We start from the raw sequence: 15,595 nt of genomic DNA on the forward strand, positions 1-15,595 counted from the left end.
GGTGACTGATAATGCTAATGCTCCGACGGCTACATCACAGATCAACTCAACTCAATCTCATGGTGGAAACAAGACATGGAATCCCAATTCCAAGGATAAACCTTCCTCCTCTCGCCCCAACTGTGTCTGCACTCATTGTGGGCGCACTAACCACACAATTGACACATGCTTTGTTAAGCATGGATATCCACCAGGCTTCAAGACTAAGCCCTGAGTTCCCTCTTCTGCAAAAAATGTTGCTGAAACCCCTGCGGCAGATTCCACAAATTCTGGGTTTGGTTTTACGCAAGAGCAGTACCACAGCATCTTAGAGCTTCAACAACAGTCAAAAACTCCTTCTACCACCAATTCCTTTATCAGCACACCTTTGGCTCTCCACACAAATTCCTCCCTTGACACTGGTAAGCACTTTATCCCTTGGATTCTTGATACCGGTGTGACAGACCATATCACCTTTCACCTTGCTTCCTTTGTCACACACCACCACATCACACCCATTCCTGTCACTCTGCCTAATGGAACTAACATCACTGCTTCCATTTCTGGCAGCATATCCCTCACTCCCTCCCTCACTATCCACAATGTTCTATACATACCTTCGTTCCATGCTAATCTAATTTCTGTAGCTAAACTTATATCTGACCATGATTGTCACTTATCTTTCTTTTCTAATACCTGCCATATTATGCAGAACATATCCAAGAAATTGATTGGTATAGCTAATCTGCACAAAGGTCTCTACATCCTTAATTCATATACGTAAAATTTTGTTTGTAATAATGTTGAAAATAACTCTTCTGAACTTTGGCATTACAGGTTAGGCCACATATCTGCTATAGGTTTACAAAATGTATCTAGGATTTTTCCCTTTATTCCTTGTAAGCCAATTTTGGCACCCTGTGACTCGTGTCATTATGCTAAACAAAAGCGACTTTCTTTTCCTCATAGTCATATCCATACTACTGCCCCTTTTCAATTGTTGCATGCTGATTTATGGGGTCCCTACTCTACAATTTCTATTTCAGGACAAAAATAATTTTTAACTTTAGTAGATGATTTCAGTAGATTCACTTGGGTAATTTTCCTTAAAACCAAAGACCAAACCACAACTAGCCTAATCAACTTTATTGCATATGTTGAAAATCAATTTAGTACCTCCCTTAAGTGTCTAAGATCTGATCATGGAACTGAATTCTTACCATTAACACCCTTCCTTTCTTCCAAGGGCATCCTTCACGATAAGTCATGTCCTGAGACTCCACAACAGAATGGTGTGGTAGAAAGAAAACACCAACACATTCTCAATGTGGATAGGTCTCTCCATTTTCACTCTAAAGTCCCTCTCTCTATGTGGAACTATTGTGTGCAACATGCCATCCATATCATAAATAGGTTGCCATCACCTCTTCTAAAATCACATAGTCCTTATGAGCTCTTATACAAACAGCCTCCATCTTATATGCATTTAAAAGTGTTTGGTTGCTTATGTTATGCCACTTCTACCCAAGCACATAGGACTAAATTTGATTCTAAAGCCAGAAAATCTATGTTTCTTGGCTATAAAGAGGGTGTTAAAGGCTTCATTCTTTATGATTTATCAAGTCATGTCATCTTTCTTTCCAGAAATGTTCTCTTTTATGAGTCATATTTTCCCTTTAAGGTCATTCCTCCCTCTCCATCACCCTCCCCTAATCCTACTCAAACTTTAGATGACACACCCATCCCTTCTTTTCTCCCTCCTCCACTGCACACATATATCCACAGGATGGTAACTCATCCAATTCTCCTACCTCTAGCCATGACAACACCCCTGTACCTAACTTGTCAACATCTCCCTCTGCTGAACTTTCACGGCCTAGTACTTCTGAACCTATACTATCTCCTACTGCTGAACTGTCACAGCCTACACAGTCTGCAGAATCTGTCCTTCCCAACCAGCCAACTACCTCTGCTCCAAATAGAGGTGTCAATTTAAGGGGCCAATTAACTTGGGCCCCAACCCCAATATTAAGAGGGCCTAAAAAAATTTAATAATAGTAAGCCCTCAAATACATAGGGCCTAAAGATAGAAGGCCCTAAAAATCAAAAGGGGGTCATAAGGCCCAAATAAAATTAAAAAAACATAATTTTGAAAATTAAAAATTAAAAAAAAATTGAAAAATTAAAAATAATTTTTAATAATTTTTTTAAATAAAAAATCTGTTAAAAATTTCAGAATAATTTTTATGAAGTAGTATAATTTTCAATCACTCCTTACCTCTACAACATTAGTAACAACATTAATAAAACTAGGCAAAGCTCTACTTCCCACAAAAGCTTCATCATCAATTTTCAAGTTCTTATATTGATCTTCAATTATCGGAAAGGTACTATATAGCTGTTCATAAGTTTTGGAACATTTGTTTTATGAATGTCATTGTCGTTATTCTATTTCAATTGGTTATTTAAATATTTTTTCACAGATTTTGAAAAAAGTTTGCAACTAAATAGTATTATTATTGAACTGTCACTATTTGGAACTTGTTTTTCTCTACAGTATGGTGTCAGCAATTCTTGTTACAACAAATCCAACTCTATAATAAGAAAAAGCAAAAAAACACAAAACACCATGAGTTATGAAATAAGAAACTGATTAATAACAGCATTTTATATTAACTTATATTAGCTTATTTACTACTTCAAACACTTGTTGAAAGAGCCAAAGAAAACACACATCTCCATAATCTGTTTTTAAAAGCTATCAATCATAGAGAGCTTATTGAAATAAAGTTGAAAACAACATATAAACATATGATCCAAACATACATTTATTGAAATAGCTTAAACAATAAGCACTTCATTAAGCTATAACAGAAAACAACGAATCAAGAGAACTGTATCTTATAATTATTTTATCAATTCAGACTATATATAGTTTTATGTGTATAATGATTTTATTGACATAGAAATATAATTTTGGTGCAAATAGAATCTTGTGCAAGTTTTTAAAATAAAATAGGGCCCTTTCCATGGGGCCAAAAAAATTATATTATGGAAAGGGCCTAACATTTTAGGGCCTAAAATAAATCTCCAATAATAGGGGCTTAATATATTAGGGCTTTGATGGGGCTAAATAAGTGGGGCTTTCAAATATAGGGCTTATTTGACAGCTCTAGCTCCAAACACACTTTTACCCACTAGACATTCCACAAGAATCTCTAATCCTCCTTCTTATCTTGCAGACTATCACTGGCTCCATTCTACCACTCATCCTCCTTCTAAAATCCCTTATCCTTTATCCTCTGTTCTTTCATATGACCATTGCTCCTCATCCTACAAAAAAATTTGTTTCTCTCTATCCTCCCAACAAGAACCCAAAACCTTTTCCCAAGCCATTAAACTTGACTGTTGGAAGCAAGCTATGAGTGCTGAGCTACAAGCTCTTGCTGACAATCACACTTGGTCTATTGTGAATCTTCCCCATGGAAAAGTTCCCATTGGTTGTAGGTGGGTTTATAAAATTAAATATAACTCTGATGGCTGTAATGACAGGTACAAAGCCCGTTTGGTTGCAAAGGGTTATACTCAACTTGAAGGTGTTGATTATTTTGATACTTACTCACCTGTAGCCAAGATCACTACTATTTGTGTTCTTCTTTCTATTGCAGCTATTAAAGGTTGGCACTTAGCCTAGCTTGATGTCAACAATGCTTTCTTACATGGAGACCTCAAGGAAGAAGTCTACATGACCATCCCACCTGGCTATTCTGCTTCTTTTCATTCTCAGGTCTGCAAGCTCCATAAATCAATCTATGGTCTGAAGCAAGCCAGCCGGCAGTGGTACTCCAAACTATCTTCCTTCCTTATTTCCCTTGGTTTCAGGTATTCTGAACCTGACCATTCACTTTACACAAAATCCACACCTCATACTTTTACAATCCTTCTTGTTTATGTCAATGACCTTATTTTGGCTGGTGACTCTATGGAAGAAATTTCTTCTGTCAAACATGCCTTGGATACAAAATTCAAAATCAAAGATTTAGGTATCCTAAGATACTTCTTGGGTTTTGAAGTTGACAGAAATGCCTCGGGTATTTTTTTCAATCAAAGACAGTATACCCTTGAACTCTTGCAAGACACGGGCCACCTTGCTTCCAAACCCTCCTCCACCCCCTTTGATCCCTCTTTAAAACTGCCTGCCTCTGATGGCACTCCCATTGTTGACCCAACTATTTACAGAAGGCTTATTGGCCGCTTGATTTACCTAACAAATAGCAGACCTGATATTTGTTTTATTGTGCAACATCTTAGCCAGTTTCTATCAAAACCTCTCCAACCTCATTATGATGTGTCCATACGCCTTATTAGATACCTCAAATCCTCTCCCTCCCGTGGCATTCTCTTTTCAGCATCTAGTAAGCTTAAGCTTAGTGCCTTTGCTGATTCAGACTGGGCAAGATGCCCTGATACTCGCAGGTCAGTTTCAGGATTTTGTGTTCTCCTTGGCTCCTCCTTAATCACATGGAAATCAAAGAAACAACATATTGTATCACGATCTTCTACAGAGGCAGAATACAGATCACTGGCTTCCCTCACATGTGAATTACAATGGTTATGCAATTTGTTTCACGATTTCCGTATTAACTTTTATGCACCTGCTTCTATATACTGTGACAATCAATCAGCCATTTACTTAGCTCACAATCCTTCATTTCACGAAAGGACCAAACACATTGAACTTGATTGTCATGTGATTCGAGAAAAAATAAATTCTAAACCCATCCATCTCCTCCCTGTTTCAAGTAATAATCAATTGGCTGACTTGTTCACTAAGCCACTGCATGCTCCTGCTTTACTCAACAATCTTACCAAGCTTGGCCTTTGTAACCTACACAGTCCACCTTGAGGGGGGATGTTAAATATATTTGGGCTCTTTTCTGTCTTTTGGCCCATTCTTGTATCTCTTTAGGCCCATTTACCTTTCTTAGTGAGTAGTTTTTACTGTTGGTAACTACTACTGTTATTTTTAGGCCTTTCAGTTAAGAGCAAGTTGTATATATTTGCTTCTGCTCTTTCCTCTTTGTAAGTACAGATTCATATCAATACAATGATTCTTTACCTTTCTCTTTTCTCTGTTTTGCACCTTAACAGTAGTATTTGTTTTGGTCTTGTTTTTTTAATTTCAACCTGATCTTTTTAGTAATAAAATGTTTGTAACTAGAGATGATAATAGACATAATTTAAACATAGTACATGTCTCTATATCTGTCGTTAGAAAAAAAAAATTGTACCTGAATCTATATCTGCACAGTCATCAATGGTTGAACCCGTATACGTATAGATACCTATATTCATATCATATCTGATTACCTGCATTTTTAATAAAAAACTATCTAAGTACCATAAATCTGAACATAATTAAAAGAGAGATTGTCGTTTGTTTGAAGAAGTAAATTTCATTCATCTCGTGAATTAAATATGAATAAAAAAAAAATTGCCACACACCCTTATGCTTTTACATTAACACACAAAATTTGAAAATACTAATTTTAATCTTTCTATAACATCACTATTCACCATATAATTATTTATTCTCTCATTTAACCTTTTTAAAATTGGTGAGTAACTCGGTTCCAAGTGTTATATTAATTTCACCAAATAACTTCTTTTTAAGTTTTTTGAATTGTTCATCAAAAAATTTGCATTAAAGTTATTTAACAGTATGTATTTAAAATATATTTGAGGCTTAATTATATCCTTTTTAATCATGTATGTATGTTAACTTTTAACTTTGGTCTACCAAAAAAATATTATTATTATTATTATTATTATTATTATTATTATTATTATTATTATTATTATTATTATTATATTTTGTAATTTGAATTAAAATACAAATATAACTTTTTTATACTTCGAAGAACTTATAAAAATAAGATGAAAAAACCTTATAAACAATGTCATAAGTTATTTTCATAAGTTTCTTCAAATAAATAGTATTTCTAAAATTGTGTTGTTAGATAAACTCGAATAAGTCATTACGAATAAAGATTCGGCCTTATTGATCTTTTAATTTGTTAATCTGTTTAAATATTAATTAAATTGTTTATTTACAAATGTTAAAATAAAATAGATTTTTAAATAGGATAATAGGCCAATCGAACCTTCGAAAAGGTCAAGCTCATGCCTGAAAATTAGTCAATGTTAAATTAGACTTAGGCTTTAAATTTTTTAGCACACCAGATCCAAGATTGGAAAAGTATACCTCGGTCCAACTTATTCTCACTCTTAAGTGGAAAGTCATGCGTTTGTGGTGAATCTAAGTTCATATGAGCAAAAACATATTGTAGATTTGACAAAACATCATGTTCCACTTTGACACATATTTTGAGAATGGCACTCAAATCACGCAAATATATAAATAGAAGAGTATGCATAAAAAAGAAGTCAAGGTTCTTAGATCTAATATATAATATTTGTTTAAGCAGATAGAGGATGATGATTATGTTTATTGGGCTAGAAGTGGTAACTCAGATGTTGTGAGAGATATTTTTTGGTCCCTTCTAGACTCATTCAAGTTATTGAATATTTTTAATATATATATATATATATATATATATATATATATATATATATATATATATATATATATATATATATATATATATATATATATATATATAAGTTGTAAAAAAATGTATTTTATGTATTTTGCTGCGGGTTTGAGTTTGGGTGAAAAAATCCAAACCCAACGGATGTGGGCGTGGGTGTTATTTTGCCACCCAAACTACATTTGGGTTTGGATTCGGGTGCCGATTTCGGGTACGAATTTGGGTAGTATGAAACCCATTTGTTGGAACATAGATCAACCAAATGCTTCATTCTGACAGATAATTACTACTCCCTCTGTCTCATAATAAGTGTCTCATTTGCATTTTTTTCTTGTCTTAAATTAATTGTCCATTTACAATTCCAATGCATCAATCATTATTATTTTTCCACTATTATATCCCTATTTATTAACTTTCACGTTATTCAACTACTATTAATAGGGGTATTGCAGTAAATGACATTAACTTTTTTACTAAAATCAACACATCCAGCCATTTTCTTAAAAACCGCGCATTGCTCAAATAAAACATATATTATGAGACGGAGGGAGTAATATGTATACGGAAAAGCTAACATGTGTCCCAAGGATACAAGTTAATAAAATATTTATAGAAACTTTTTTTTTGAACTTGTGCATGACTTTATTGCATTTAATTATATTTAACTTTTTCTAATTATAGTATCCTTAACATGTGCCCTTAGGGCACATGTTAGCATGACCCATATGTATATTTTGATACAATTTTTTATTTTAGGATTTAGTATATTCATTGAAAATTAAAATAGATGTCCGTTGCCATCCCTAAGTTGATTCCTCAGGGAACATATTTGTTGGAATATAGATCAACCAAATGCTTCATTTTGACAGATAATTACTAATATGTATATTTTGATACAATTTTTTGTTTTAGGATTTAGTATATTCATTGAAAATTAAAGTAGGTGTTAAAGAATAGATTGGGTGAATAAAGTTACAATTGAGCAAAAATGGTGATATCCATAAACATGACCCAATGGCCCAATTGAAGATATGATTGTGCAGTTACATTGCCTGGCATAGTTGTAAATATATTTAATCCCACATTTTGAATTTTGTCCTTAAGATGTGATTTGTTATAAAGCAAAAATTAGTAGTAATAATTTAACTTGAAATCATTATGTTTTTTTGAATGATAAATAATTAGTAGTTATTACTAGTACTAAAAAAAATGTGCTGTTTACTAGTATGCTGAAACTGATATCCTTGCTGCTAGTAGCTTCTTTAAAATCACGGTACAATGACACTGGATTGCACCGTTAACACATAGCTACCTTGGGGAGCTTGACATTTTGATGTGAGTTTTGAGGCTGAAATATCAAACCAAACAGTCTATTAAACAACACTTGCCACAAACGTATTGAGAAATCAGTGATCTGAAATATGTTGCAATATGTTTGCTACAAACATATTGAGAAATGACTGAAATGAATCCTAAGGTACTGAACTGATACTGAGCTTCATTGATCTCTTGAGCCTCAACTCAATGTTGATAATAAATTTAAGGAAATCCACAAATGATTGTTGGATAAATAATTTAAGAGAATCCACAAATGCAAATATACTGCAAGTTATAGTAACTCAAACTGACAGTTTGAATTTATACATTTCCCTCTACATTTGCTTTGACAAGTTAAGGCTATATCAAAAAGAGCATCCAGATCGATTCAAGTACTGCTATGAGCATCCTGCTCAATGTCCTAATGTTGATTTCTTTTTTAAGATAAAACCAAAAACATTATAGTAAAATAAACATCAATGAAAGAATAAAATTTAATTTAGCAGTTTATCATTTTTATGAAAAATAAGGAGACAAATACATTCGGTAAAAGACAAAAATGTGAGATGGAATTAGTAGAATAATGAAAAAAAACTCAGCATCTGTGGATTCCATCACTACGGTTGTCTGGCCGCTGCACAATCACAACTAATCCACCCAATTTCTGAAAATGTTAATCAGAAACAAGCAGTCGTTATAATCAAGCTTTTTCTGTACGCACTGATTCTTCAACAAGAAAACAATATGCATGTGTTTCCCATCAAAAATAAAAATCAGTGCAAAAAGATATAGTAACACAAATAAAAAAAACAACTTTAGAAAAATCAATACTCGGTACAAAATGATGAAAAGGTTCAGGAGCTCATATCAAGTGTAGATTATAAAAAAATCTGTCACGGTAGAAAAAACCAATTCAATTAAGGGACAGTAGAACAACGGAAAAGAAAGATGAATAATAGAAAGAAGAAGACGGCAGAATCTGAGATACCAAAGCCAAACCCCTTGGGAAAAAAGGGTGTGGCAGCACCTTCAAATTTTAACCTATAATTTTGTTTTTATTTTATTTTTGATATTGATATTAGATTTCCAGATGAAATTAAACTGGACATTTTCCACTAAAGGCTTCTCTTTATAATCATCGCTCCGAATGGCAATTCCTAGGGTTTCGCTTTTCCTAAACAGTAAAAATTTATAATGTGAGATGGAATTAGTAGAATGATGAGAGAGAAAAACTCATCATCCGTGGATTACATCTCTACGGTTGTCTGGCCGCTGCTCAATTACAACGAATCCACCAAATTTCTGAAAAAATCAGAAACAAGCAGATATAATCAAGCTTTTTATGTACGCACTGATTCTTCAACGAGAAAACAACAAGCATATGTTTCCCCATTCAAAATCAAATCAGTGCAAAAAAATAATAACAACTACAGATCTAAAAGAAAAAACAAATTACATAAAATAAATAATCCTAAAGAGAATGAAAAGTTTTGGGGCTCATATCAAGTGTAAATTAAGATAGATCTGTCACTGTGAGAAAAAAACCCAATTCAATTCGAAGGGACAGAAAGAAAAAGAGAAAAGGAAGGATGTCGAAGAAAGAATCTGAGATACCAAAGCCGAACAAACCAATTTGGTGAAAAGGGTGAGTCGGCGGCACCATCAAGTTCTAAGCTCCTTGTTTGTTTTTGTTTGATTTTGTTTGGAGTAAAGAGAATAATAATGTATCTATCTATCTATCTATGGAATTGGGTATTCCCACTCGAGGCCTCTCTCTTTCTAATCACTGCCCAGTTCTTTCGGCTCTGAGAACCTGAAAGTGACGATAGAGGAATACAACTCGGGTTTATAAAGCATCGCCCATTTCAATTAGGGTTTCACTTTAAAATATCCATTTTCTCATTTACCTATTTCATAAAATAAAATAAAAAAGAGTTTATATAGCCTGCTCAATGCTCATTTCTAATAATTTTTTTAATCAAACTAAATTAATTGTTCTTAGGATGTTTTATTATCAACTAAATATATCTTACTCAATTATTTGCAAAACTATATCTGAGAACAATATTTCATTACTTAAATAACAAAATTAATTCTCTTCAAAATTATAAACTTAGTAAGAACAATATTAAATTATAAATAAAATGTATATTTTATCGTTCCGTGCAAAAGTATAATTGATCAATGAACAATGGATGTAGATTGTAACGATGAATTCAAGTTTTCAGTACGATGGAGGAGAGATTGAACTGCAAGTTAGCACTTCAACGATTAAGTCAATATGTAAGATAAAGTGAATGAGATTTGAATTCAAATTATTTGAGAAATGACGTGTTCTCCCTTTTATATAGTTGTGTGATTATAACGGCTTTTTAATTTATCGGCGCGAGATGCGGATGTCCGTCCGATTGATCTTGGATTGAGATTATCAGTTCTCTCGTTTAGGATAGTGCACTTGTACCGCACGCGGTCTAGTGAGCTGTTTCAATCGTTGTGACGTAGTTATTGGATCCTCTTAGTAACCCAAAATGTTTGCCCTTCGAGCTCTTGCTCTTGCTCCGTAGGGTGAGGCCTTTATTGCATTTTTCTTTTATCACTCATTGCTCGGTTAAAGTGAAAAGTCGTGATGTGACATCATCGCCATGAGGAACTTGCACCTTAAATGTGCCACATACTCTAGATGTCTTTGCACCTACTTCATCTTAATGGCCTTTGGAGACTGAAGTACTTGAGTATCTTTCTAAGGAAATTTGGATCCTCGATAGTGCTTGCTTCCTTCCATTTCGTAAGATGTTGCACGATCATTGGGAATGGATATAAGGCTTTTATTGATCATTAACTTTTGTTCTTTCGTCATATGCATTTTTGCAGCACATTATCTTTTTTTACTAATAGAGGTGGTACCCATCAGGAAGATACTTTAGATGACTGGGTAGATCCTTAAATTTAGTGACTATTTCTATTTTTGCTTGTGAAGGTATCCTCGAAAGGGCTTTCCTTGAAGTGGGTCCCTCATTTGATTTGAGTGTATTGATCCTAGACAAAGACGAAAAAGATATGCAGTGAATATGGCAGGTACATCATCCTTTTTTATGAGTGCACATTCTTGATTTTGTGCCTCCAATTGTCTCTCAATAATTTCAAAGTTGAGGTTTTGAACCATCTGATGAATACTCGCTCGTAGTTGAATATAGTGAGATAGGTTCTCATCAAAGTCATATAATATTGGTGTGATTATTAGAGAGGAAATCCATCTTTGTCATTATTTTTTCACCCTTTCAAGGTGCAACGTAGCATACTGAGTCGTGCGCAAGGTTGGAGCTTAATTACATTGACGTAGGTTACATGCTGCTTCGAAGTGTATTCTGATAGCGTGAAACATTTCAAAGATCAGTTCTTTTTTGGTACTCCTCTGAATGAAGAGGTTCGTGTAAAGATTTATGCCATATAGAGTGAATATGAATACCAATGCACGTATTTATTTAGTAAGTCTAGAGCCAAGGTAACTTTTTAACGGGGAACTAGTCATATGTATATAAGGAGGAGGATTTGTCATAGGAGGAGCTATAGTTGAAGAAACTGTTAGTCAATATCTTCAAAGAGTCAGGGGCATTGTTTCACGAAATGATGCCTCAAGGAAATGTTTGAAGCGACTTATCAAAACTCTCCTGCTGATAAGCGCTAACACCTAGGAGGATGGGAAGGTCACTTATGGTAAGCTTCCAGTATTTATATATTTCTTCGTTTGTCATATTTGTCTATAGTGTTCCCTGGCAAATTGTCACTTTTCATATGTAGAATCAATATGGTGTGAGAAAGTAATTCGACAAATGAAGAGGGATGTTGAGGCCATTTGAGCGATGGCTGGTCCTTTAAATGATCCAACACTTATTATTGCATATGTACGTTCTGACTATAATGGGACGCGTGGAAGCTTAATAGAAACGAGAGTTACATGGAAATGAAGATATGTCGGACATTGCTTAGTCAACCGTTAGCGACAGTTATGTTAGGACTAGTATATAAACACTTCATGTATGTAGAATTAAGGATCCACAATTTCACATAAATTCTACATACTCAAGTATCCAATTGTTAGAGAGAGAAAAATGATCTGAAAATGTATGCAATTGCATTCTTTTTTTATAAGCTAAAAAATATTATATAAAGATAAAAAGAAAAACCAGAAACACAAGGGGGGACCAAGCCAAAACCCCTTAAGAACGAATTCTAAGGCGAGGGGTACCATCCTTGTCTAACAAGTAATCCTTAACAAGGGCGGAATGAACAAAAGGGAACAAAAAAATAACCTAAAGACAATCCTAAATTCGCAAGGAAGTCAGCACAAAAATTGGCTTCTCTGAAAGCGTGAGAAATCATAAACTCGATCGAGCGAGTGTAATCTAAACAGCAAAGCCAACGAGATCTAAACTTCCAAGGAACCAAAGAAAAATCCGAGAATGCTTGCACCACCATCCTGCAGTCGGTCTCCATCCAGAGTTTACCATAACCCAAGTCTTTAGCTTTTTCAAGAGCCACCATAACCGCCCATAACTTAGCCATGAACGCATCTCCTTCCCCCATGAAGTCACAGAAGCTACCCAAATGCAAAGCAAGATGATTGCGAAAGATGCCTCCGCAGGCAATCAAAGAAGGAGACCCTCTAGCTAATCCATCAACATTAACTTTGACCCAACCAAGAGGGGGAGGATTCCACAAAACCTCCAGAAAAAACAATGGATTGTTGGGTAGTATATTGACATCAAAGCTCTTAAGGAAGGAGAAGCTATTGATGTTACTCTTAGAGCAATTAGCAGTAAAGTTCCCAACCAATTGCAGTAAAGTATGCAATTGCATTCCATTTATGAGTTAAATTTCTTTTACTTTTTATTGTCATTTACTATATTAAAGTTCTTCTCATAGTTCTCTACATTTCGATTTTTATGTCAATAGTGTTTCCAACTTACAATTTTTGTATAATTTGTGTTGAGATCTTTTCGAGTTTAATTCCTTGAGTAAAATCAAACTTGTATTTGTTTACTAAATTTCCTAGCAAACAAGATGATAATATTTTTTAATTAAATTTAGATTATTTTTAAAATAATATTATATTATTTCTTTTAAATAGTACATTCAAAAAATTGATTAAAATAATTATTTTGTTAAAATATAAATTTTAAAATTATTTTATTATTCAAGAATATTTTACAACTATAATAATCAATAATTAATTTAATATATTTAAAATTAAAAAAAAAAGGAGTGGATGTGAATGGGGAGAAATAGGACACGAACCTAAATCCATATTTTTAGGAACAACCAATGAAAAAAGAGAGAATATAAATTTATTTATATTTTAATTTCGTTTTTAATTGGCATCATGAGGGTGGTTGAGATAAAAGAGGAGAGAGACAATTTTATTTTTAATTTTTAATTAATAAAAAAAATGTGATTGGTTGTGTGTAAGTACAGATGTTGGGATTGTGTCTATGTATGTATTTTCCGTGGATAGGTTAAGGTTTCCTTTTGCAAATTAGTCAGATTATTTGAGGTACTGCTGTAAATTAGTCAGAAAAGAACAAAATAAAAGATAGATAACAATGTCATATTAATATACTGCTAAAGAAACATCGATAAATGACAACAATAAGTTCAACATGTATTCTCCCAGTCCCATGCAATTGAAATAGTACAAAAGTTGTCACACTATAAATGCAATCTGATATTCAGAAAGACCAATTCCAATTGTCCCGTAAAACTGGCAACTTACGCAAAAGACCAAAATGTAGGAGTCGCAACTCTACACACATGGAAGCAAGCAACCAAGCTCCAATGCAAAAAGTTCCCATCTCACCATGCTTTTTATTTCTTCGAAAAGCTCCTTTCCGTTTCTATTCCTCTCTCACGCTTTTTTGACATCTTGTTTGACAGGAACTTTATTCCTTCTTGCAATGTTGCTACCCTTTCCTCTTCATAGTTCCACAATTCTGATACTGGGTATCCCCCACTAGGATTATATTCATTTATCTCTTTCAAGGCTACCACCACAACATCATATGTAGCTCTACCAAATCTTTTTTTCAGTCCCTTTAGCTTATTATCTTCTTGGTTAATAACTTGCTAAAATAACAAATGTATAGTATAAGTGTAAGCATTAAGAGTTTCAACCCAATAAAGTGAACCAATAGTGTGCTATACTCATAAAAATGTAATAGAAATAATAATAATAAATGAACTGAATTTATACAAAATATACCACTGTTTGGCCATCGATCGAAACAACTTTGAATGGATGCCAAATAGGGTCCATTATATTATTTTCCCACTGAGAGCATAGTCTTGCAGCTCTGTTTTCAGCTTCATCTGAGTTGTATCTTTTCTTCATAACATCAAGGAATGGTGTGGTATCGAGTTCCCCCATTCTCTTTACCTCAACACCGGAGCCACTAGTTGATATTTCTGTAAACACCTGTTACATGCAAAAACAACAATAACCAAGAAATAACGAAGATCATTAAATAAAAAAGAACAAAACTTTACAAGCTAGGTATTCACCAAATAAGTAAACTTTTACATTAAGTAATTCTTTTCGAGCATTCTGTAACTCATCATTACGCGTGCGTTCCAAAACGATTAGTGTTTGGTTCAGTTCTTCTAAGTCTCGAAGTAACTCTTCCCTGTCCTTTAAATCCTTCTGCAAAGCTTCTAACTTCTTCAAAATCTCTCCATCTCCGTCGTCATCTTCGAAGCCTTTCAAGAGATTTAGTGACACTTGAAGTTGCTGTATCTCCAGTTCAAGCTTTGATTTCATGTTTACTTGCTTTTTAAGCTCTAGGGTTTTTGCTTTCAGTTTCTCTTCAAAACATTTTTCAGCTTTGGCAATCCATCCAAGAGGATGTCGTTGTGGTTCTTTTTCAGACTCTTCCCCACGTTGCTTCTTATTATGTGAAGGAATCCATTTTTCATTGGTTTGATGATTCTCACATTGATCAATATGTTGCTGCTCCATCCACTTTGCAAGGAACTGTTTCATATCCACAACGATGCTCTTCATTTCACCAAATTCAGAACTCAAGAGTTCAACAGATTTTCTTAGTGATCCAATTTTCGAAATCATTTTCGTTGCCATTGATAGTAACAAGAGTGTGGTTTCCGTTTGTGAAAAGACTACTACATTAAACTCAATTTATAATGATGAATGTGGCGTTTTGTTTCCTTTTGTAATTATGATGGTTAACTGCATGTCGACTGCGTATTTATATTTATGTAATCATGATTGCTGCGCATGCCTGACGGAGGGATACATCAATCTTTTATTTCGCTATGCCCAAAGCCCCAAACATATCAAAGGCACAAGAAACCAGAAGAAAAAAAACCTTTGAGTTTCTGATTGTGTTTACGGTTTACGTTATGGACACCGCAAAAAAGAAAACAAACCCAAATTTTTGTCAAAAAGTAAAACTCACTGTTACAATAATACTAGTAGTACTCCTTAGAGCATCTCCAATGGTGCAACCCATTGTTTGGTTCTTTGTGGGACCCATTAGTCCACATCATCTTGAAGCAACTCACTCCAATTTTCACTCCAATGGTATAATTCTAAAGAACTCATATTGGGTCCCACAATTTTACTTTGTATAATAATATTTTATTCATACTAAATTTTATTTGATCTAAAATAATAATTT

General features: G+C 33.8%; 1 protein-coding gene, 1 non-coding gene and 1 pseudogene across 2 annotated transcripts; all 3 read right to left on the reverse strand.

Moving 5' to 3' along the window:
- Positions 1-8,464: 8,464 nt before the first annotated feature.
- LOC131593888 (small nucleolar RNA snoR143) lies at positions 8,465-8,639 on the reverse strand (annotated as a pseudogene).
- Positions 8,640-9,099: 460 nt separating this feature from the next.
- On the reverse strand, positions 9,100-9,270 carry LOC131593887 (small nucleolar RNA snoR143). Its single transcript, XR_009281261.1, has one exon. It is a non-coding gene; the product is annotated as a small nucleolar RNA snoR143 (small nucleolar RNA).
- Positions 9,271-13,769: 4,499 nt separating this feature from the next.
- Positions 13,770-15,036, reverse strand: LOC131658291 (protein INVOLVED IN DE NOVO 2-like). The gene is made up of 3 exons (XM_058927601.1): positions 14,482-15,036; positions 14,164-14,376; positions 13,770-14,027 (listed from the first exon to the last, which is right to left on the reverse strand). The coding sequence occupies exons 1-3, from the start codon at positions 15,034-15,036 to the stop codon at positions 13,770-13,772; spliced, it is 1,026 nt and encodes a 341-aa protein (XP_058783584.1).
- Between the last annotated feature and the right edge of the window lie 559 nt (positions 15,037-15,595).

The sequence above is a fragment of the Vicia villosa genome, linkage group LG3 (genome assembly GCF_029867415.1).
Source record: "Vicia villosa cultivar HV-30 ecotype Madison, WI linkage group LG3, Vvil1.0, whole genome shotgun sequence".
NCBI classification, from domain to species: Eukaryota; Viridiplantae; Streptophyta; class Magnoliopsida; order Fabales; family Fabaceae; genus Vicia; species Vicia villosa.